Genomic DNA, 24,521 nt, shown 5'->3' on the forward strand with positions numbered 1-24,521 from the left:
AAGAGGTTCCAGCGGAAGTTGAAACTCCTCAAACCAATGCAAACGAGCCCTCTTTTCTCCTTCCAAGGGAGGTAGAGGAGTGGCTTGCCGACATATGAGGAGAACCGTACCCGAAAGGAGGAGTTCTACAAAGCCTTATCTAACCAAGACTAGTATCTTCTTGGAAATTTTGCTAAATTAAAATAAAACATAGGGCTAGAACTCCATAAGTTTAATATCTATGTAATTTTTATCTTTATGTAATGTCTCTCTATGATTTGCAATGTTATGATGGTTTTTATGATTGATGGTTGTTTTGAGAATAAAACACACTCATGGTGGTAATGGATGAAAAAGGGAACGAGAAAAATGGAACCATGCACGAAGAACAGAGCAACCCGACAAAAATCTCCATCACAGAAGGCTCAACACGGGCCGTGCCCAACCAACACGGCCCCGTGCTGAGCCCCTGCAGAAAATCACCCAGTTCAGGTAACTGGACACGGGCCGTGTTCAGCGGACACGCCCCCGTGTCCAGGCTTCTGTTTCAATTCTGTAATTTTTGTTACTGGCACTTGACCACGGGGCCGTGCCCGGTGAACACGGGGCCGTGTCCAGGATGCCAGTAACACAAAACTTTGCTTTTAAACCCACTTTTATACATTCTAATCAACCAAAAACATTATTTTTGGACACATTGAGGACAATGTGTAATTTAAGTGTGGGGGGGGATGCTAAAACCTTGAAATTTTGCAAAATCCTAAACACAAGCCTTACACAAAACTCTATTGGAACCGCTAAACACCCCAAATTTTTTCAAAAACTTTTTCATTTTTTTTATTTACTTGTCTTAGTTTAAGTTGGGAAGAACAAGTTCTAAAAAGGTTATATTTTTACAAGTTTACAACCGATAGCGTCGTGATAAAAAAGGAACCAACATAAGAAAATTATGAAACGGCATAACAAGTCTAGTTTAAAAGTCGATTATATATGCTTGGTCACATTAAAAACCCATTCCCACAAAAGTGAGTTTTGAGCCTTTATTGAGCATAAAAATACACATATTTAGATCAAATGCTCATTTTTCGTTTCTTGTGTGAATAGCCGCTCGGTCCTTACGAATCTAGAACTTGCCACGACGATACATTCCCGGTCCTTACCAACTTAAACCCAAGTAAGTAAATGATGGAGGCATTAGGACTAACCATTTTTCTTTCAAAACCATTATTTTTCATTTTTTTTACCTACCCAAAATCCCCCTAGATAGCCCCTTTGAGCCTAAACCTTTCATTTCATTACCCCAAAACCCTTTTTACCCACCAAAAACCTTTTTATTTATTTTTTTTTTAGTAACAAGTTCGCTTTTTTGTAAACTCACCTTTTTATGTGACGATTAAAAATATATATATATATATATATATATATATATATATATATATGATGAAGTCAAAAACAAACAAAAGCTATAAAAGCTTGTTTGGAGAAATACTTCAAAATAAAAAGTCACTAAAAAAAAAGGTACTTCACGAAAACCGACGCTTGTTACGATTTTCGCCCTTTTTACTAACCACTAACCAACCACCCACCTTTAAACCCAAGCCTTCACCCAAAAAGTCCTCTTGATATTTACAAAGGTAAAAAGTTAAAAAGGAGGAGGATTGATTGCTTGGCAAGCCTATGGAAGACATAAGTTCCGTGCCGCTCTCGAGTGATTCACTAAAACATACACCTTCGGCCGAGTGTTGAGTGATCTCCCGTGAGGTATGTGAACTTGTATATAAATGGAATTTTAATAAGGCATGCTATGCCCAAATAAGTAATTCATCTTATGAAAAGTTCAAAAATAAATCATAACGAATAGGATTGTAAATAAATAAAAATAAAACCTATAAAAACCTTGGATTCCCGACACTCTAGGACAAGCTAAAAAAAATAAAAAAATAAAAACTTCTCTTCTACCGATTCCATTTGGGAGTGTAAGCCACATTTAAAGAGTTTTGCTCGAGGACAAGCAAAAGTTCAAGTGTGGGGGTATTTGATGTGTGTAAAATGCAACATATAAAACACATAAATTAAGGCATAAAACTAACCCTTTTTAAGTACTAATGTTGGAAAAAGAGTGTTTTTGTCTTCCTTTTGTATTTTCAGGATGAAATGAGCTCAAAATCACAAAAGAAGCAAAAAGACCACTAATTCTACCATAAATACAAGAAAAGGAACAAAAGTAGACTGCCCGGACCCTCAACGGCACCTCCCAAAGCAAAAAGGAAGAAACAGAGTCTGAACACGCCCCGTGTCCAGCGAACACGGGGGCGTGCCCAGGAAGCAGCAGAAAAGACAAACCAGTAGAAGCTTCCATTGCCCACCACGGGGCCGTGTCCAGCGAGCACGGGGGCGTGGTGAAAGTACAGCAGGCGCATTAATTGTAATTCGCAATTACAATTAATGAGGAGAGAGAGTGTCATGCGGGCACGGGGCCGTGTCCAGCGGACACGGAGCCGTGTCCAGCCTTCTGTTCAGCCTATAAATAGAGGAGCTTGGCTTCATTCTCTCTCATCCCTTGGCACACCACCTCTCTCACACCTCATCCACCACCCACCACCACCATAACACCATCATCCACCACCATCATCCATTGTCCATCGTAGAGTGTGTGAGTCGTCTCGGGATCCAAGATTGATCGTAAGAGTTCTTGACAATCAAGGCCATGTTTGCCTAAGTCTCTTACATCACTTGGTGAAGACAAGTGTTTAGTATAATACTTTTTATTTTTAATCTTTTGCACTTTTTATTTGGTTTTGTATTAATGACTTTAATAACTAGTTACTTATGTTGAAGGTGATCTTTCCTTATCGTTTGTCCGTGGTGTCTTGGCGTTATTTTACTGTCTATATAAAATAAAAGATTTTCACCATTCATATCTCCACGGTCTATATGGAGGTATGTTGGCTACCTGGTCGGGGGTTAAGGGAACGGTTTGGTAAGGGTCTTGCCCTTGTTCAGCGTTTAGAGGTCCTGCTTGGGACCTGGGTCAAATTTAGTAGGATCTCCTTCAATGCCCATAGGTATTGGATGGCGGGGATCCAAACTCTTTGACCCCCTCATAAGTTAACTACTATTAATACTATAACCCGGCTATTTAGGACTGTATCCCTGCTGACTCAGACTACTTAGCCGAGGGTAACGTCACCGCCAGAAGCGGGGCCTACCACAATTTGCATTAATAACTTAATTCATTATCTTTCAATAATCCGACCCTTTAGGATTGTATCCTTGCTGACTCAAACTACTGGGTTGAGGGTAACGTTGCCTTCAAAAGAGGGGCCTACTACAATAACTAAGATAATCTCTTAAACAAGTGCAAAAGTGCGAAAATAATCAAAGGTTATACTAATACACGTGTCGGATCCAAGTGATTCATCTTGTCTATCTGTTTTTATTTTATTTTTATTTTTCAGCATTTAGTTAGTTTTTATTTTTCTTAGTTTAAAATCATTTTTCTAACTTTTTGATTTGATTAGACGTTGAGGATAAACCGGTATTAAAAGCTCTTGTGTCCTTGGACGACCTCGGTATCTTACCAACACTATACTACATCCACGATGGGTGCACTTGCCCATATGTGTGTTTAGTGTTAGTAAATATCATGTTTTATAAATTTAAAACTTGGCTAAAAGTGTAAAAAGGGCTTAAATATATATCTAAAAACATATACACACTCACGCACATCAACTACACATTGGGAAGCTTTGAAGAGATTGTTCCGTTATTTACATGGCACTCTAAATCATGGAATATTTTTCAGACGTCACTCGCCTCTACAACTCCACGCCTTCACTGATGCGGATTGGGCCGGTGATCGACCATCTTACCGAAGCACAACCGGCTATATTGTTTACCTGGGTCAAAACCCAATCTCATGGAGTTCTAAACGCCAACCGACACTGGCCCGTTCATCAACCGAAGCTGAATTTCGAGCTGTAGCTTCCACAACAACCTAAGTGCAATGGCTCATCTCCTTGATGGTTGAACTCGGCTTCAAATCCACGGTTACCCCTACCATTTATTGTGACACTCTAAGTGCAACACACTATTCAGCAAATCCGGTTTTCCACTCACGTATGAAGCATCTTGCCTTAGATTTTCATTTCGTTCGTGAAAAGGTTCAAGACGGCACTATCCGCGTCACTCACATGTCTGGAGACGATCAACTTGCGGATGCTTTAACTAAGCCCTTACTACGACAACGGTTCCAGCTTCTCACTACCAAGATTGGTCTCCTCTCACGATCGTCCATCTTGCGGGGGCATATTAGAATCACCTCGGTCAAAACAGAATTTCCCACCAAAGAAAATTGAATTTCAAAATTAATTAATTGTTGTAACTTACTATGTAATTAGTTCCTAGTCTTTAGCACTCTTCAATTCCTAGTCTTTAGTACCCTTTAATTCCTAGTCTTTAGCACCATTTAATTCATAGTCTTTAGCAATCTTTAGTTCCTAGTCTTTAGCACTACTTTTGTATAAATGTAAATCTTCTATCAATGAGAAACAAGTTTAGATACTTTTATAAACGGTAGGCTCCGACTAGGACTTCAACTCTTGGTGATCCAGACCACTAACTGCAAAACAGAACACCGTTAGGACTCGTTACATGGATGGGGTTATTCCTGTAACCACCCTCCGGCATGAGAATAAGTCTCGGTTTGGGAGTAAGAAAATATGTGTAGAGAGAGAGAGAGAGAGTAAACGAGAGCAGAAGATCCATACCTTTGATATTTACCTCTATTTATAGTTTACCATTAGGGTTTTCTCTAACTTAGGATGGGCTCCGATAAGTTAGGGATTTGCATGATCTTCCCAAAAGATTGGGGATTCGGTTACTTGGTTTATCCATGCAGAATAGAAGATTCTAGAATAAACATGTGTAATTATATATTTATAATAAAATAATAGGTAATGACCGGGTCGGGTTAGCCGTTCCGGTTCATACCTCGTCACGTTATATAAAGGATACCATCCTAAAATAAAAATTAGGATACCCCTAACCTTTTGGGCTAGTTCCGTCACTGTTATCCATTTCAGCTCTCCACACAAATAAATTACACTTGCCTAGGGTCGATTTACACCAATCCAAAATAAATCTGCCATTGCCCACCACCGATCCCAACAAAACTTTCTTAAACGAACCCACTGAGAACGACCCCGATTGGTCCTCTAACCACTTCCAACCATCAACCGTACCACCTAAAGAAACAGAGGATAACGCCAAGGAAAGAGAGCATAGCTCCGACGACTCAATACCCGGCTCCGGATCATGCTTCCATAGCCACTCTCCATGCACCCGATCCTTCACCACACAAGTTTTCACCACCTCTAGCGAGAACAGATTCGGATAAAGCTCACAAAGAGAAGGTTAATTATCTCAGTTAAGTGGGTGTGACGTCTTAAGATGCGTTAAAGAAAGTTGAAGGGTATTCTAGACAACCTCTGACCAAAGAATAGATCCGCACATGGTTTTGTTTATCTACTGTTATACTACTTACATAAAAAGAATCAGTGTCGTGTTTACCTAGGGTGATTTGAGTATGGCCTAGGGGATGTGATGAAGTTGATTTATAGGTCTCCTTAGCTAAAGTTAATTTTAAATAAAAGTTTCTTTGATTTAGTCGGAATTTTGTGGCTGCTTTAAGTTATAAATATATTACACAGTTATCATTTTGAATACATGTTGCATTTAGTCACCATTTTTCCTTCTTTAGAATTTATGAACATTATAGATTGTTGAAACTATGCATTCCCTTTGCAAATCTCCTTAGTTGCATAATTACCTAACCCAAGTCAAAATTGCGTATATCCTTTTCTTTAATGAAAAAAATTTACAATTCTACCCATTTTGATTTATATGCTAAAATATAAATTATAAAATAACTATTTTACTGTAACGCCCATAATTCTTATTCCAAATAAGTATTATTATTTACAAAATTCGGGCATGACCCGTTCGTATAATGAACAATTCCCTGTAAGAACTTAAACATGACGCAACGGAAAATATGAGCCCAAAAATTTTCTTTCTTATTTAGACCCATTACTTATTTAAAAGCTCAAATACAAATGATAAACATTTACAAAAAAGGGATTAATAATAACCACATTAAGGTAACGCTTCAAGACAATACATAAATCAGACTATGTGGCCGTTCTTCCCGTACAATCTTTAATTTTGGGCTCGATCAATGCATGCTTATCTTCGATAGTAGTGGTAGAGATACGTGCAATACCTGTGAACATCACATACAACTTAACCATTAGTCATTGACAACGTTATACAACATGATTCTCATATAATCTAATAGTGAATAACATTTAACAATGAAACTTTGATTTATTTAACTATCCTTTCGTATTTTCTTATTCACAGTTCGACTTCGATACTTCAAGAACCCGGTGTTCATATACCTGCAATGCATTTCAATCTCAAAAACACCATTAGCAATCATTAATGCTCGAACATAATGAAACCATTCCATACCATTTCTTCATACATTTATAATATTTCGCATTCACAAACGTATACATTCCTAATTTTTACGTGCATTCATAGCAACCACTTCCTACTTACATATATATATATATATATATTTTTTATTTTCAGCCCCTCCACCCGGCCGGGTCGGGTTAACCACCCGGCCGTGTCAACTAACCATATATTTTTCACAGAACCTTCACCCGGCCGTGTCAGCTCACCACCCGGCCGTGTCAGCTCTGCACTTTTCCCAGCCATTAATTCTTACCGAAACGGACATAACTCTCTCATTTTTGATCCGTTTTACCCGATTCTTTTTCCTACGCGCCCGTAATTTAATTGCGGATCTGTTTATCACTTCGGGTCGCATCAAAATCTGATTTATAAGCAAACGGCTTATAAACCCCTTTATACATTATTTGACCCGTCTAATCCTACAAGTTTACTTTCATTATAAACAACTCCTTTGTTATACTAAAATAATACTTACCTCAATACTTCTCATTCATTACATGATTCTTGCATATTTTTCTACACATAAATAATAAATACTACGTACATACTAAGAAGTGAATTGGAATCACTTACATCGTGCGTCCGAGTTGTGCATAGCTTCTTTATTTACCCTTGATCCGTTAGCCTTCTATTCTTGAGTCCATGTCCATTGGGATTCCTATCATTTCAAGTCATTACGTCCATATCATAGTTAGCATGCATGTTCGTTCATATCACATCCATTCCTAGCTCTTAGCTACATAGACTTTCATTAGTCAAGCTTATCATGCATATGACATGAACCGACAACCATAATATTCAACATTCACTCACTCAAATTTATTATCGTACGTACGTACACATAATTGTTCTAACACATATACATGATTCTTTAAAATCCCATAAGCATATTCATAAGTCTAATCATGCCACTCGCATATTCGTTGACTTTTTAGAAAGTCAACGGTTATGCCTACTTATTCCCAACTTATGAACACACACACAATTATCTTGATATGATAGACTACTTGTAGTATCGTCATACACATTTCATATTCATGTTATGTGGTACATACAACTACATGATTACTTGATTTTATATCCGATGTTCACAAGATCAATTTTACACATAGTAACGCTTTAAACACACCTTAACAACTGTAAACATTCAGCCGAAGCAATATTTCGTGTTTAGTAAATTGGTGAGTAGAAAATCATATGTTTTAAGTCCATAAAACACATTATTTTCATTGCTGCATTTTTCACGCAGCAGCTGTTCGGGGTCACTTCCCCCTTTTTAATCACATAATCTGACTTCGACTTTCAAATAAGAATTGTAATATGCGAAACAAGCTTTTCAACGATATAAGGCTCGTTGTCTAACTCCTAATAACGAATGAGATACGGCCTTTACAAGATGACTATCTAGGGCTGTCAAAAGTGACGAATTTACTAACTTTTTATGCTGTTTTGACCCACTAAATCTCATAACCAGCCTCTTGTGACCAAATATGAAATGTAATATGCGAAACAAGCTTTTCAACGACATATGGCTCGTTGTCTAACTCCTAATAACGAATGAGATACGGCCTTTACAAGATGACTATCTAGGGCTGTCAAAAGTGACGAATTTACTAACTTTTTAACACAAACTTGAATCAATTCAAGTTTCATGTAGGCATTTTATCAAACACTTGATGGGTTTCACATTAATAGAATATATTGTACAAGTATCTTATGTTCATCTTCCTATTCTTGCCTTTAAAAATTCAAATACTATTGAAATCGACCTAAAATCACACCATACTCAAACTATCAAACAAACATTCATCGCATACAACATGCTACATCAATTTTTGAACAAGAATTCGACATAGGTGTTATACCCATGTCGCCACTTTAGTTAGCCCAAGTGGGTTTCATCTTCAAACCTCAATTAACACTAAAATCTTGATAAATTCATAGTCCATATGATAATTCTAACATATATTCGTGCTCGATTTCATAAAATTTCATGAATTGATCATAACCTAATTCATACAAAAATCATCAAATCCAAAATTACCACTTACCATGTGTTTTACAGAGTTGAACAATCAAGAATCTTGTTCATGCAAGTTCGATTTCAGCCAAAATCCATCCAATTTGGTCGATTAGGGTTTGAGAAGGGGTTTCCCCCTTCTTTCTCTTCTCTGGTCGAACACCCACATACGCCCAGGTGTGGGTGTGGGGTTTTTAATTTTATTTTTTATATTTTATCTTTTCACTCATTCAAAACTAACCCCTCATGTTTGTCACTTAATCATAATTGACCCAATTTCATTTCCTTTCTTGTTTTGCTAGGCATTTAACTAGGTTTAATAACCTAGTTATTACATTTCCTTCTTTTAAACGCGTTAACATACTGGCAACTAAGTAATTCGAATTTTGGGGGTTACAAATCTACCCCCCTTCAAGAAGGTTTCGTCCCCGAAACCTCTTTCTTTTCTGCCATAACCCGTCTAGTTTTATTCTCGTTTGTTCATTCATTCGAGTTACATTGGAAGACTTACATAAGCATGTTGTGAGAATTTACACTAGTCACACATCCCATAGTCATCATTATTTCATTCATTTCCGCATACAATCTCGTTCACTCGTACGCATTCAACACATCGTACTCATTCATGCACATAATCATCTAACAATAGACTTACTTATAAACGAGTTTCGTCCCTTCGTACAAATAACATATTTTAACATATTTGTAGGTTCAAGTTCTATTCACATATGGGTTTTAGCGTCTAAGGCGAGCTTTCATTTTAAACCTGCCGCAATTTACGGCTATCATCCGTGTCTTACGGTTACTACTTGCTGGTTAAACTCGTTTCATGGTTTACTTATTAGGCACTAGCATTCATACAACTCGATGACATTAAGTCGAGTTGAAATTCATTCCTTGGTCGACCTATAAGAGTCAAACCTTCCTTTTCATGTCACATTTTGTGCTATCAATAATTCATACAGAAGTTCAATCATAGCGTAAAATTTTATATTCATATATTAAATAATTTGCTAACCTTACTTCCTTGACGCAGTACTTGGACATGCAGAAACGAGCCGGTCCTCTTCGTCACCATCCATACCATGTTTCGGATTGACCTCATTCATCCGTGTGACGAGCTTTCGCTTATGAACATTCTCTCACTGACCTTACTAGGATTATCACATCCTGGTTCCTTATTTATATATTAATACTTTCTCAACTCCTTCGTAGAACATTGATGCGTTCCACCTGTACAAAACAGGTCTATACATGACCATTTCTTAACATATCATTTTAGTTGTTTGACCCATTCACGATGGTTCAATACATAACTGTTATTCCGCAATTTTTTTTAACTTATTTATCAACTTCTGCAGTTTGACTTTTCAAAGTCAACCTGCCACTTCTTTCTCTTTTATGAATACACATAACGAAGTACATGTTTGTACTTCTTGTCAATTCAAGCATATATTTAATTTCATCACTTTATGCTTTAGTGCTCCTCACGTACACTTGTCCTTTCCATTAAAGCTTAGGTCTTTCGCCCGGGTCGTAACCCGTCATTCACTTTGACTCTCTAGAGTCAAGTATCAACATATTTCACGCTTGTAATTTATCCAATGTTTATTTCTTACGGCTACAACTTCTTGCCACATCAACCGTTTTCGATGTTTCATACCTACTTAATGGACCGAACTAATCTATCCATTCTCTATTACTTCTTTTATTATTAACAATTCATCTTCATTCGTCTTCTCAAGAGTCAAACTACAATCACCTTTTTACCCGCATTTTATTACTTGCTTTATTACTTATCATTATATTTCGTTTGACCTTCGGGAGTCTACTTTGTAAATACAATCTTACATATGCCTATCGATTATTCTATCCTGACGCATCCATCTCTAGTCGAGTCATAAACTCCTATTAAATGCATACCTTTTATACATACCTGACACAAGTCGAAATCCATTGACTTGTTATCCATATTTTGCTTGACTATTTCCTTCCAGTTTGTGACATTACATTTCCGTATATCATGCTCACCTACAATTAAATAACTTAACCATTTCAAACATTAATACCTGGTTCAAATGGTACTCACCATTTGACCCGCGTAACTCATTTATCCTTTCAGCCATCCTTTCATACAATACTTGAGCGTAATTATATTCATATATTTACATATATATAAGTTCAAAACATAGCAATAATAGTATCCGCTTCACAAGGAATATTTACTCGTTCTATCTATAATTATTAAAAATTTTGAGCCCTTCACTATTGTCATCCATTCTTACTTATCTGATTCGTGCCTATTTACAATTTCGAACTTTTTCATCCCATCATTCGTTCCCTTCTATGTTTCGAATCCGTCTCGCGGTTTCTAACATATCATTCATATCTTTCATCCCTTTCATGTTTCGAATCCGTCTCGCGGATTCTAACATATCATTCATATCTTTCATTCTTTGAATCTGTCTTGCGGATTCTAACATATCATTCATATCTTTCATTCTTTGAATCCGTCTCGCGGATTCTAACATATCATTCATATCTTTCATTCTTTGAATCCGTCTCGCGGATTCAAACTTTGCATTCATATCTTGTTGATCCGTACTTTCTTACGGATTCAACATTCTTCATTCTTATCACTTATACTTTTTACTCTTACGTAGTATCCTCAATTTCCCGAAAGTCTTATTACCCATTTCACCTGCACGCCCACCTGCTACCCAGTTCTACCAGACATACCTGCGATAATTACCACGGTCTCACGAACGTCATATGCTTCTTGCGTACTGGCCAAGTGCGCAATCCACATACTAGTTTCGTGCCTTCGTGTAATCATCGCCTTATGTCCAAGAAGTGGGTTTCAGTTTCGTACATATTTCTAAAACTTCCCCAAGACCACGTCATTGTCTTTCGTTTAATAATTACCCTCCCAAGGAGATCTCTTCCTTTTTCTTTTAACATCGGTACCCATACATATTAATGGCGTGTACCTGGGGTTAATTTGCCTATTTGCATCTTTGCCTGCCTTAGTATTCATCTTATTCTGCATCCACGGACCATCCTCTTCAAACACTTATGCTTACCTTGCACATACAAAACCGTTAGTTTCTTTATTCACATGCATAAATACATACTTACATTCGCTTTTACCTTTAGATCTTGATCGAGTCCTGGATTGTACAGGTTCCTGGTTACAAGAGCACGTAGGTTTGAGTTCAAGTATTTACCTCCTCATACTTGATTTCCCTCAAACCAGGGCTCTGATACCAACTTGTAACGCCCATAATTCTTATTCCAAATAAGTATTATTATTTACAAAATTCGGGCATGACCCGTTCGTATAATGAACAATTCCCTGTAAGAACTTAAACATGACGCAACGGAAAATATGAGCCCAAAAATTTTCTTTCTTATTTAGACCCATTACTTATTTAAAAGCTCAAATACAAATGGTAAACATTTACAAAAAAGGGGTTAACAATAACCACATTAAGGTAACGCTTCAAGACAATACATAAATCAGACTATGTGGCCGTTCTTCCCGTACAATCTTTAATTTTGGGCTCGATCAATGTATGCTTATCTTCGATAGTAGTGGTAGAGATACGTGCAATACCTGTGAACATCACATACAACTTAACCATTAGTCATTGACAACGTTATACAACATGATTCTCATATAATCTAATAGTGAATAACATTTAACAATGAAACTTTGATTTATTTAACTATCCTTTCGTATTTTCTTATTCAGAGTTCGACTTCGATACTTCAAGAACCCGGTGTTCATATACCTGCAATGCATTTCAATCTCAAAAACACCATTAGCAATCATTAATGCTCGAACATAATGAAACCATTCCATACCATTTCTTCATACATTTATAATATTTCGCATTCACAAACGTATACATTCCTAATTTTTACGTGCATTCATAGCAACCACTTCCTACTTACATATATATATATATATATTTTTTTTTATTTTCAGCCCCTTCACCCGGCCGGGTCGGGTTAACCACCCGGCCGTGTCAACTAACCATATATTTTTCACAGAACCTTCACCCGGCCGTGTCAGCTCACCACCCGGCCGTGTCAGCTCTGCACTTTTCCCAGCCATTAATTCTTACCGAAACGGACATAACTCTCTCATTTTTGATCCGTTTTACCCGATTCTTTTTCCTACGCGCCCGTAATTTAATTGCGGATCTGTTTATCACTTCGGGTCGCATCAAAATCTGATTTATAAGCAAACGGCTTATAAACCCCTTTATACATTATTTGACCCGTCTAATCCTACAAGTTTACTTTCATTATAAACAACTCCTTTGTTATACTAAAATAGTACTTACCTCAATACTTCTCATTCATTACATGATTCTTGCATATTTTTCTACACATAAATAATAAATACTACGTACATACTAAGAAGTGAATTGGAATCACTTACATCGTGCGTCCGAGTTGTGCATAGCTTCTTTATTTACCCTTGATCCGTTAGCCTTCTATTCTTGAGTCCATGTCCATTGGGATTCCTATCATTTCAAGTCATTACGTCCATATCATAGTTAGCATGCATGTTCGTTCATATCACATCCATTCCTAGCTCTTAGCTACATAGACTTTCATTAGTCAAGCTTATCATGCATATGACATGAACCGACAACCATAATATTCAACATTCACTCACTCAAATTTATTATCATACGTACGTACACATAATTGTTCTAACACATATACATGATTCTTTAAAATCCCATAAGCATATTCATAAGTCTAATCATGCCACTCGCATATTCGTTGACTTTTTAGAAAGTCAACGGTTATGCCTACTTATTCCCAACTTATGAACACACACACAATTATCTTGATATGATAGACTACTTGTAGTATCGTCATACACATTTCATATTCATGCTATGTGGTACATACAACTACATGATTACTTGATTTTATATCCGATGTTCACAAGATCAATTTTACACATAGTAACGCTTTAAACACACCTTAACAACTGTAAACATTCACCCGAAGCAATATTTAGTGTTTAGTAAATTGGTGAGTAGAAAATCATATGTTTTAAGTCCATAAAACACATTATTTTCATTGCTGCATTTTTCACGCAGCAGCTGTTCGGGGTCACTTTCCCCCTTTTTAATCACATAATCTGACTTCGACTTTCAAATAAGAATTGTAATATGCGAAACAAGCTTTTCAACGATATAAGGCTCGTTGTCTAACTCCTAATAACGAATGAGATACGGCCTTTACAAGATGACTATCTAGGGCTGTCAAAAGTGACGAATTTACTAACTTTTCATGCTGTTTTGACCCACTAAATCTCATAACCAGCCTCTTGTGACCAAATATGAAATGTAATATGCGAAACAAGCTTTTCAACGATATAAGGCTCGTTGTCTAACTCCTAATAACGAATGAGATACGGCCTTTACAAGATGACTATCTAGGGCTGTCAAAAGTGACGAATTTACTAACTTTTCATGCTGTTTTGACCCACTAAATCTCATAACCAGCCTCTTGTGACCAAATATGAAATGTAATATGCGAAACAAGCTTTTCAACGACATATGGCTCGTTGTCTAACTCCTAATAACGAATGAGATACGGCCTTTACAAGATGACTATCTAGGGCTGTCAAAAGTGACGAATTTACTAACTTTTTAACACAAACTTGAATCAATTCAAGTTTCATGTAGGCATTTTATCAAACACTTGATGGGTTTCACATTAATAGAATATATTGTACAAGTATCTTATGTTCATCTTCCTATTCTTGCCTTTAAAAATTCAAATACTATTGAAATCGACCTAAAATCACACCATACTCAAACTATCAAACAAACATTCATCGCATACAACATGCTACATCAATTTTTGAACAAGAATTCGACATAGGTGTTATACCCATGTCGCCACTTTAGTTAGCCCAAGTGGGTTTCATCTTCAAACCTCAATTAACACTAAAATCTTGATAAATTCATAGTCCATATGATAATTCTAACATATATTCGTGCTCGATTTCATAAAATTTCATGAATTGATCATAACCTAATTCATACAAAAAACATCAAATCCAAAATTACCACTTACCATGTGTTTTACAGAGTTGAACAATCAAGAATCTTGTTCATGCAAGTTCGATTTCAGCCAAAATCCATCCAAGTTGGTCGATTAGGGTTTGAGAAGGGGTTTCCCCCTTCTTTCTCTTCTCTGGTCGAACACCCACATACGCCCAGGTGTGGGTGTGGGGTTTTTAATTTTATTTTTTATATTTTATCTTTTCACTCATTCAAAACTAACCCCTCATGTTTGTCACTTAATCATAATTGACCCAATTTCATTTCCTTTCTTGTTTTGCTAGGCATTTAACTAGGTTTAATAACCTAGTTATTACATTTCCTTCTTTTAAACGCGTTAACATACTGGCAACTAAGTAATTCGAATTTTGGGGCGTTACATTTACTCTTATTTTTACTAAAACTTCAAAATTTCCTTAATTTCATATGATCCCTTTTTTAATTAGTTTTTTTTTCTTTTTTACATTTTTCTTTTGGTTTTTTGAGTGTTGTTAATTAGTTTTTTTTTTGCCTTTATTGTGTTTATATTAACTTTATTCTTCGTTTTTTCAATTTTTATTCTTAATTTAAAAGTTTTAGAGTAATAAGAAAAAAAAAATACGAGTGACAATCATCAAAATGAGAAACGAATACCAAAGTTTTCCATTGAAGTAACAAAAAAAAAAAAAAAAAAAAAAGAAGAAAACCCCACAAATTGACATTAGTTATCTCCAAAATGCAAAAAAACAAATGTGAGAGTATCAAAAACTCATTTGCCTTCACGATGTTTTGACTTTTCATCACCATTTTCGGTATTGATCTATATATAGTTTTGATATATTTAGTTTACGATCTATGTAACTTATTATTTTGTCAACTCTTTGATGTATATGTTGTGCATCCAACTTGCTGGAACCTTCCCCATTTTGTCTAATAAAAGTTATCACCACCGTTATATAAAAAATATATTTGAAAACGATGTTAATAAAAAAGAGTAAATTGTTATTTTAGTCTTTGAGGTTTGTCCAAATTTGCTATTTTAGTCAAAATAGTTTTTTTTCGCCTCTGGGTTCCTGACTTTTCCATTTTGTTGTCGTTTTGATCATATTGACTAACTCCGTCTAAAAGCCCCAGCTAGTCAGGGGTATCTTTGGCATTTTTGTTTTAAACTATACAACTTACCATTTTGATCCAATACTTATTTTATATTAAAAAATAAAAGAAAACAATTTAATGTTATAAAAAAACATATAACAATATATATACAAACACATTTACTGTGTCTCCATTCTTCCCCCTTTCTCTCTCTCTCTACACCAACCCACCACCGTCAACATCTACCACCGCCGACACCCATCACCGCCACCACCATCACATGCCACCACCCACTCCATCACTTGCCACCACCCGTCTCTCTCTTTCTCTCTCTTTACAGCCCCATCAAACTACCACCGGTTACCGCCCACTTCCGCCACCCGTCATGGAACCACCTCCATCTTCATAATCGGTCACCATCTTCACAAAATCACATCATCATCGACATCAATGCTAAGAGAAATGACACAGTTGGAAAGTGATTTACCGGAGAACCCGTCGGGAAACATAAAACACCGCCACTGCCGCCGTACATGGCGGTGCCGTCGCCAGAAAGCTCAGCCGCCGCCGCCGCTGCAGATCCTTTTTCTTTCTCCGATCTCGCTCTTTCGCGTCTACCTCTCTTTCCCTCTCTGTGAACCTGCTGATAAACCACGTCTCCGTCGACGCCGTGTGCGGCGACTGTAGGGTTTCACTAGCAGATTTAAAGGTCGATTTTAGGGTTTCCACTAGCAGATTTAAAGGTCGATTTTAGGGTCTCCACTAGCAGATTTAAAGGTCGATTTTAGGGTTTCATGTGAAGAGAGTGAAAGGGGTGGGGTTATGGTGGTGAGTGGCTGTGGTTGTAGTGGTGAATGGCGGTGGTTGTGGTGGTGCACGGTGGTGGTCGTGGCGGTGCATGGTGGTCGGGAATGGTGGGGCGGTGGTGGTGTCTGAGAGAGATGCGAGAGAAGAGAGAGAGAGAGAGATAGAATTTGGTTTTGATTAGTTTTTTCTTAAAAAGAAATGATATGTATTTATATGTGTGTGTGTTTTTCATATATATATTTAAAATATAACGTAATTTTTTAATATATTTTTATGACATTTATTTTTTTTATTTTATTTATTTATATATAAAATTAGTTTTGGATCAAAATGACAACAAAACAAAACATATATGTAATCTGATCAACATACCCTTGAGACAACTGACATTTTTTAACAAAGTTAGATGATGTGATTAAAATGGCAACAAAATGGAAAACTCAAGGACCTAGAGGAAAAAAAAACTATTTAAACTAAAATGGTAATTTGAGACAAAACTCAAGGACTAAAATAGCACTTTACTCCAATAAAAAACATTAGGATATAAAATTCCAAAAGAAAATTGTCATCAAGTCAATTCCTATGTTTATAAAATTGTAATGACATACGTAGGCAACGACGTGGCAAGTTAATGGGTCTCATCGATAAACCCTTCTAACCTGTATATTTATTCATATTAAAGAAATCAACTCTACTCCGGACAAACCTATAATCGTATAAACTCAAGACTCAGTCGTTTAATTCATTCATCTATACAAGTAAATAAATTATCAGGTTTTAAATGCCCGTATTCAAGCTGTAGGCATGTTAAATATATTAGTATTTATGCTGTTCATATGCTGATATGATGATGATGATATGCTGATATGCATGGAACAAACATCACACTTTTGTTTTATTTTATTTTTTATGTATTTTAAAAGACAAGAGTGAACACAATTAAAGCTATATTGAAAGTAGAAGTTTTCAACCATGGGCCATAACAGAACATTTAAAACCAATACATTTAACATCTTGGGAAACCAGAATGCAATTTCGTAGATGATAGAAGAATATGCCACACACGTCACAATCAGGAAGTTTTGATCTAGTCAGGTGTCGCGTTGCGTTGCGTTTATATGATCATATGCACCTGCAAAAGATTTGAAGTATACCGCACTTGATTCAACTACTCACTACCAAAAATGGGTGCAAACAGGTTCTGTTTTGCGCCATCATTTCTCCTCGCGGTTCTGGTGCACTTTGCAGCGTTTTCCGTACTCATCCACACCACGACAGCACAGAATAGCAGCGCCGCCATAAGCAATCGCCTGGCGTTGCTCGCCATCAAATCCATGATTAAAGATGGCCCGCAAGGTGTCATGACCTCATGGAACGACTCCAACACTAACTTCTGCCAATGGGAAGGTGTTACTTGCAACCCCCGCCGCCAAAGAGTCACCCTCTTGGACCTCTCATCCGGAGGCTTAACCGGTACGTTGTCTCCTTCCATCGGAAATCTAAGCTTTCTCAGTGAGATTAATCTCTTTAACAACTCACTTTCTGGTGAGATACCACCTGAAATTGGCCGTCTCTTTAGACTACAAAAACTACGCCTTCATAACAACTCTTTCACGGGAAACATTCCGGCTGCCATAACGAATTGTTCCAACCTCCAAGTCCTTCATTTGGGTAACAATCTTCTGGTCGGCAAGATCCCAGATGAAATTGGTTCATTGTCCATGCTATACTTCCTTTTTCTTAACACGAATAGCACAAACATCCTAGAAGGCGGGATTCCACCGTCCATTGCAAATCTTACATTGCTCGAGACACTTTCTCTCGGCGAGTGTCAATTCGGTGGACGCATTCCCGACATATTCCACCGGCTGACTAACTTGAGAAGACTTGCATTGCCCGGAAACAACCTTGTCGGTACCCTCCCGCCTTCTTTTTATAATCTTTCATCCCTAGAACAAGTATTTCTAGATAATAATCAACTCACTGGTAGACTACCCGCAAACTTAGGCTCGATTATGCCTAATCTTGCGGTACTTTCTTTGCCAGATAACCGATTCACAGGCCCCCTTCCACCATCCATTCTCAGTTCCCAACAACTACAAGTCCTAGATGTAGCTCGAAACAATTTTTCAGGAAAACTAGCAATCGCTTCTCGGAATTTTTGTAATTTTGTAATCTTGTCACTAAGTTCTAATAGTTTTGGAAGTGGGGAAGATGATGAAATGAAGTTTATAGATGATTTGTCAATTTGCAGAATACTAGGAGTGTTAGATCTTGGTAACAACCAGTTACAAGGTTTCCTACCGGAATCTTTAGGAAATTTGTCGACTACGCTTTATATTTTAAGTGTTGCTTCAAATCATTTCTCCGGTGGCCTTCCTTCGTCGGTGGGTAATCTTTCCGGTCTAACGCTACTAGATTTGTCAAGTAATCGATTCACAGGCACACTTCCGGTGACCATTGGCAATCTTGAAAATCTACAGAGGTTAAATCTTACGAGTAATTCTTTCTCAGGGAACATTCCTGTTTCTTTAGGAAATCTGGCATCAATTACTGAACTCTACCTGACTTTAAACGAATTTAACGGTAATATACCATCAAGTTTAGGTAACTGTAAAAAGTTACTAAGATTAAACCTCGATCGAAATAACCTTACCGGAAACATACCTAGGCAACTATTCGAATTGTCGTCACTATCTAGTATCCTGAATTTGGGTAATAACCAATTATCGGGACAACTTCCCGTGGAGGTCGGCAATCTTAAGAACTTAAACGAAATTATTCTGGCCAATAATCGATTGTCAGGCAACATTCCAAGCAGCATAGGCAGTTGCAGCAGCCTCCAGAAACTTAACATCAGCAACAACTTCTTTTCGGGATCTTTTCCAGCATCATTGGGATCTTTACGAGCCCTTGAAAACCTTGATGCCTCACATAACAACTTCACTGGGGAAATCCCGGCTTATTTTGAAGTAATGCCTTTAAGAAATCTCAACATGTCTTTCAACGATTTAGAAGGCGAAGTGTCGAGAAAAGGAGTGTTTGCCAATGCAAGTTCGGTGTCTCTTCTTGGCAACAGTGGGCTTTGTGGCGGCGAACCTGAACTTCAGTTACCCAAGTGCCGATCTAATAAGACGAAAAATAAGTTGAGTCTTGCAGTTATATTAGTGATTGCTTTTGGTTCCGCTCTGATTTTTGTGGCAATGGTGTTGTTATTTTTGTGCTGTCCACGGAAAAAGGAAGTAGAAGATGATCCAGAAGAGACTACTTCTGGGGAGCCCCTAATTCAAGTTTCTTATGAAACTCTCTACAAAACAACCGACGGGTTTTCCACTAAACACTTAATCGGTGAAGGAAGCTTTTCATCTGTATATCAAGGGTACCTTGATACAGACGTTGTGAATGTGAATAATGTTGCTATCAAAGTACTAAATCTCCATCGTCGGGGAGGTTCCAAGAGCTTCATTTCCGAGTGCGAGGCACTGAGAAATACCCGACACAGAAACCTAACAAAAGTCATAACTTGTTGCAGTGGCATTGACTTCCAAGGCCGTGAATTCAAAGCCATAGTTTATGAATTCATGCCAAATGGAAGTTTAGACAAATGGTTACATAACCCCCAAAGTGAGCTCCATCAACTCAGCCTGATTCAGAGAGTGTGTATCGCGCTGGATGTGGCTTATGCACTTAATTATCTCCATCATCATGCTGGAAAGACTATTGTGCACTGTGATTTGAAGCCAAGCAACATTCTTCTTGATGAAGATATGGTTGCACATGTCGGAGACTTCGGGCTTTCAAAGATTCTTCATTCTGAGTACCAACAGAGATATAATAGCAGCTCGGCTGGAGTTAGAGGAACCATTGGGTATGCAGCTCCAGGTATGTTGTGCTGGTAAAATTATTTGAAAATTTACATAACTTTTGGATATTCATCTCCTGTTTGATTGCAGAATATGGGGTTGGGAGCAAAGTGTCAAGAAATGCAGACATGTACAGTTATGGGATCATGTTGCTGGAGATGATGACATGTAAGAAGCCTACTGACGTCATGTTTGGAGAAGAGCTCAGCCTACACAACTATGCTAAGAAAGCCATGGGTGATGGTGCACTGGAGATCGTTGATCCGGTGCTTCTGAAAGATGAGAAGAAGACAAGCAACAAGGAAGAAGCAACAGGTTATACGAATCAAGAAAGGTGTTTGCGTTTGTTGCTGGAAATAGGCGTGTCATGTTCCATGGAATCACCACAGTATAGAATGGACACGGCTAGTGTTATCCAAGAGTTACAATTGATAAAGGATGCCATTTTAGGGACTTCAACTGTTTTCTTATCTTCTGTTTGAACCTGTGAACTAAACTCAAGTGTGAGAGTTGATAATGCGAGTTATGTTGGGTTTTGGGCCAATGAGGAAGCCCAACAATACTTTCTATGGCCCAATCTTATTTTTTGAAGATGGATAAAAGAGAAGAAGCAGGGTTCATTTGGTTAACACTGTTATGTGCTCATTTCCTTGGGTGACAATGATATGCATCAGAAGCTTTACTTTACGGCAGATGGGATTTGTATTATTTAATTTTGTATGATATTTATTTTACTAGTTATTTTATTTCCTTTGTTAAGAAAGAGTCAAGTCAAAGTGGTTAGTAATTTCTGCACTATTTTAGGAGAACATGGGTTAAGGAGTAGTGGGTAGTTTGAGTCTTGTTACTATTTATAATTTTCGTTTGTAGTTTGGTTGTTTTTATGAATGAATAAAATGAATTAAGTCTGAGTTTCTCTCTAAATATTCTTCTAGTTTCCACCTATTTTCTGTGGAGTTTGACCCACTTTAACGGGTTATCTATCAAACCAAGTGGTACACATCAATTGGTATCAGAGCGGTCTTGATCCACTCTTATGGACGCTCAAAAATGGAACGAGTCGTTGGCTCGAATCGAGTCAATGCTTGTTGAGATTATTGATTTTCTCAAGAACCGAACTCGGTTACCACCACCAGTTTCCGCCACCGCACTGCCATCCCCATCACCCGCTGCTGCCTCACCACCACCGCCAACCAGTGCACTCACACTACCATCTCCACCAATTCTATAACTTTCAACACCCTCAAAACCCACATCACCATTTGCAAAGACTCATTCCCTGAAACTGGCACCCTCACCCAAACCACCTCCAACAAAAGCAGCCCTTATAGTTGCACCCAAACAAGTACCAACGGCTGGTGTACTCAGCCCTTCCCCATCTCCGAATCCAGCAGCAATACCATTGAAGAAAGCTTGCCAATCATCAACAATGAAGACGAGAGTGAAAACGATTATCGATGTGGCCAAGAAGCGCGAGTGGTGTCCATCATGGCGCTTCACGAAAACTACTCTGAATGTTACCGGTAGCGTCGAGTGGCGGCCTCCGTGGTATTTCACCAAGCCTCGCCCGAAGGACACGGGAAGGATCATCGATTGGCGTCCCCCTTGGCGGAACTCCAAGTCTCTTTCAATTTTTATCCTTGAGGACAAGGATTTTTCATGTGGGAGGGATTGTTATGTGCTCATTTCCTTGGGTGACAATGATATGCATCAGAAGCTTTACTTTACGGCAGATGGGATTTGTATTATTTAATTTTGTATGATATTTATTTTACTAGTTATTTTATTTCCTTTGTTAAGAAAGAGTCAAGTCAAAGTGGTTAGTAATTTCTGCACTATTTTAGGAGAACATGGGTTAAGGAGTAGTGGGTAGTTTGAGTCTTGTTACTATTTATAATTTTCGTTTGTAGTTTGGTTGTTTTTATGAATGAATGAAATGAATTAAGTCTGAGTTTCTCTCTAAATATTCTTCTAGTTTCCACCTATTTTCTGTGGAGTTTGACCCACTTTAACGGGTTATCTATCAAACCAAGTGGTACACATCAAACACCCTCACAAAAACAACACACAAAGAAGAAGAAAATTTTCGCTCATTTCCGTCACTCCAAAACCTAGCTGCAGAGGTCGTCCGTTTCCCGGAGTTTGAACCGTTGGATCGCTCTGATTTTTGGGCACAGTCATCTGCACACCAGGGCGACCTTATCCAACGGTGGGTTTGTCGAAATCAGGTCTGGAAGTTCGTCTGCACGGCCTCTGTTCGTAGCTGCAGAATTTCTGCAGAATTTTGGTGATTTCCTTCTTTTGTCTTCGTATTTGATTCCATATGCTTGATGTTGTTGATTCCAAGTGTATGATGATTATTGTATGCCTCTATTAGACCTAGGGAAGACTTTGTATTGCTCTAAATTGGTGATAGTGGATTTGAAGCGGCTCTAGTAGTCCCGTGGTTTTTACTCTCCTTTCTTGAGAGGTTTTCCACGCTAAAATTTGGTGTTCTTGTTATTATTGTTTTCGGGTTGTTTAGATTGTAGTTGGTATACCCTATTTGTTTGCATCCTCAAAGGTTCATTCAAGTTTGGGAAAATTGTTGGTCAAACGAAGTTTGCTTCCGCGTTTGTGTTTACCGTTTGTGACCGGGTTTCGTGTTTTTCCCATCAAGTTAAACGTAGTAAGTTGTTGTATTATTGTGTATCAATTGTTAAGATACATTATCTATATATATATAGACTAATTACACTTTGTATCCTTGTATTTCTAAACATATATAACATTTGTCTAATATTCCCCCGCAAGCGAGCTAAGGCCGGGTAACAACTCGTAGCTTGACCGTAAATCAGCAAATCGTTGTGACGACAATGGCTTGGTAAATATGTCCACAATCATGTGTAAAAATGGATTGCACAAAGAGTTTTCCATCTGCCACCATCTCTCCTACAAAGAGAAAATAAATCTCAAAATGTTTCGTACGAGCACGGAACACAGGATTTGCAGATAAATATGTGGCACCCAAATTGTCACACCACAAAACCGTAACAGGTGAGCTCGACAACCGTGTCAACTAAAGCTTTGTATTCCATTCAGCTGATGACCGAGAGATAGTTCATTGTTTTCTGGCTAACCAAGAGATAAGATTATACCCAACATATATTGAATATCCCTCGATGGATCGACGATCATCAGGACAACTAGCCCAGTCTGCATCTGAGAAAGCATGCAAAGACGAATTATGAACATCAGTGTAAGAATGAAGTGTTGAACCAAAACCCTGTTTGATCAAGAGATCATAATCTGATGTACCATAAAGATTGCGAAGTATCCGTTTATAGTAGACCAATGATTCTTAGTAGGAGAATTCATACATTGACAGACTTTATTAACAATAAATGTAATGTTTGGATGAGAAATGGTGATATACTATAGAGCACCAGTAATCTGACGATACTGGATCGGATTTTCAAATAAAGGACTCTCACCAAGAGCCAAATTCGCATTAGTAGTAATCGGTGATGTGACCAATTTAGTCTGAGACAAACCAACCCGATGAAGTAACTCCAAAATGTATTTCCGCTAAGAAAGAACCATATTGATCAGACCCCCTCTTAACAACTTCAACACCCAGAAAATATGAAAGAGAACCCAAATCCTGAATAGCAAAAGTGTGACCCAAATTTTGAATAACCCGATCAATCACGGTTGGACAGTTGCATTTAAGAATAATGTCATCCACTTAAACTATCATATATAGAAGAGTGCCCCGAGCACACTAAATAAAAAGCGAAGGAACCGCTTTAGATCCAATAAACCCAAGAGAGTGTAACACCCGAGTAAGTCGAGTAAACCGTGCACGGGGAGCTTGCTTTAGTCCATATAAGGAATTATGAAGCAAACAAACTTGATCCGGTCTCTGAGGATCAACAAAGCCCTATGGTTGGCGCAAACAAACTTTCTTAGTCAGGTCACCATGTAAAAACACATACTGAACATCTAATTGTCTAAGTGTCCAACGTTGTCTCACAGCAAGAGACAAAACTTTACAGATACTAGTAGATTTCACAACTGGACTAAAGGTATCATGATAATCCACCCCTTTGGTTGTTTAAACCCTTTCACCACTAAACGTGCTTTGTGACATGTAAT

The 24,521-nt window shown here is 37.7% G+C and overlaps 1 protein-coding gene and 1 long non-coding RNA gene across 10 annotated transcripts; one reads left to right on the forward strand and one right to left on the reverse strand.

Moving 5' to 3' along the window:
* Nucleotides 1-5,924: 5,924 nt before the first annotated feature.
* On the reverse strand, nucleotides 5,925-14,999 carry LOC110868775. Of its 9 annotated transcripts, none has more exons than XR_004862459.1 (5): nucleotides 14,654-14,998; nucleotides 12,993-13,077; nucleotides 11,533-12,336; nucleotides 9,561-10,573; nucleotides 6,272-7,180 (listed from the first exon to the last, which is right to left on the reverse strand). It is a non-coding gene; the product is annotated as an uncharacterized LOC110868775 (long non-coding RNA). The 9 variants fall into 9 exon arrangements; XR_004862458.1 differs by having other exon boundaries at nucleotides 11,533-11,625; nucleotides 11,693-13,077; nucleotides 14,654-14,996; XR_004862454.1 differs by having other exon boundaries at nucleotides 9,561-9,775; nucleotides 10,479-10,573; nucleotides 11,533-13,077; nucleotides 14,654-14,992.
* A 2,569-nt stretch (nucleotides 15,000-17,568) lies between these two features.
* On the forward strand, nucleotides 17,569-21,990 carry LOC110868774 (receptor kinase-like protein Xa21). Its single transcript, XM_022118028.2, has 2 exons — nucleotides 17,569-20,403; nucleotides 20,475-21,990. The coding sequence occupies exons 1-2, from the start codon at nucleotides 17,706-17,708 to the stop codon at nucleotides 20,864-20,866; spliced, it is 3,090 nt and encodes a 1,029-aa protein (XP_021973720.1). The 5' UTR covers nucleotides 17,569-17,705; the 3' UTR covers nucleotides 20,867-21,990.
* Nucleotides 21,991-24,521: the final 2,531 nt, after the last annotated feature.

The sequence above is a fragment of the Helianthus annuus genome, chromosome 7 (assembly GCF_002127325.2).
Source record: "Helianthus annuus cultivar XRQ/B chromosome 7, HanXRQr2.0-SUNRISE, whole genome shotgun sequence".
Lineage (NCBI taxonomy): Eukaryota > Viridiplantae > Streptophyta > Magnoliopsida > Asterales > Asteraceae > Helianthus > Helianthus annuus.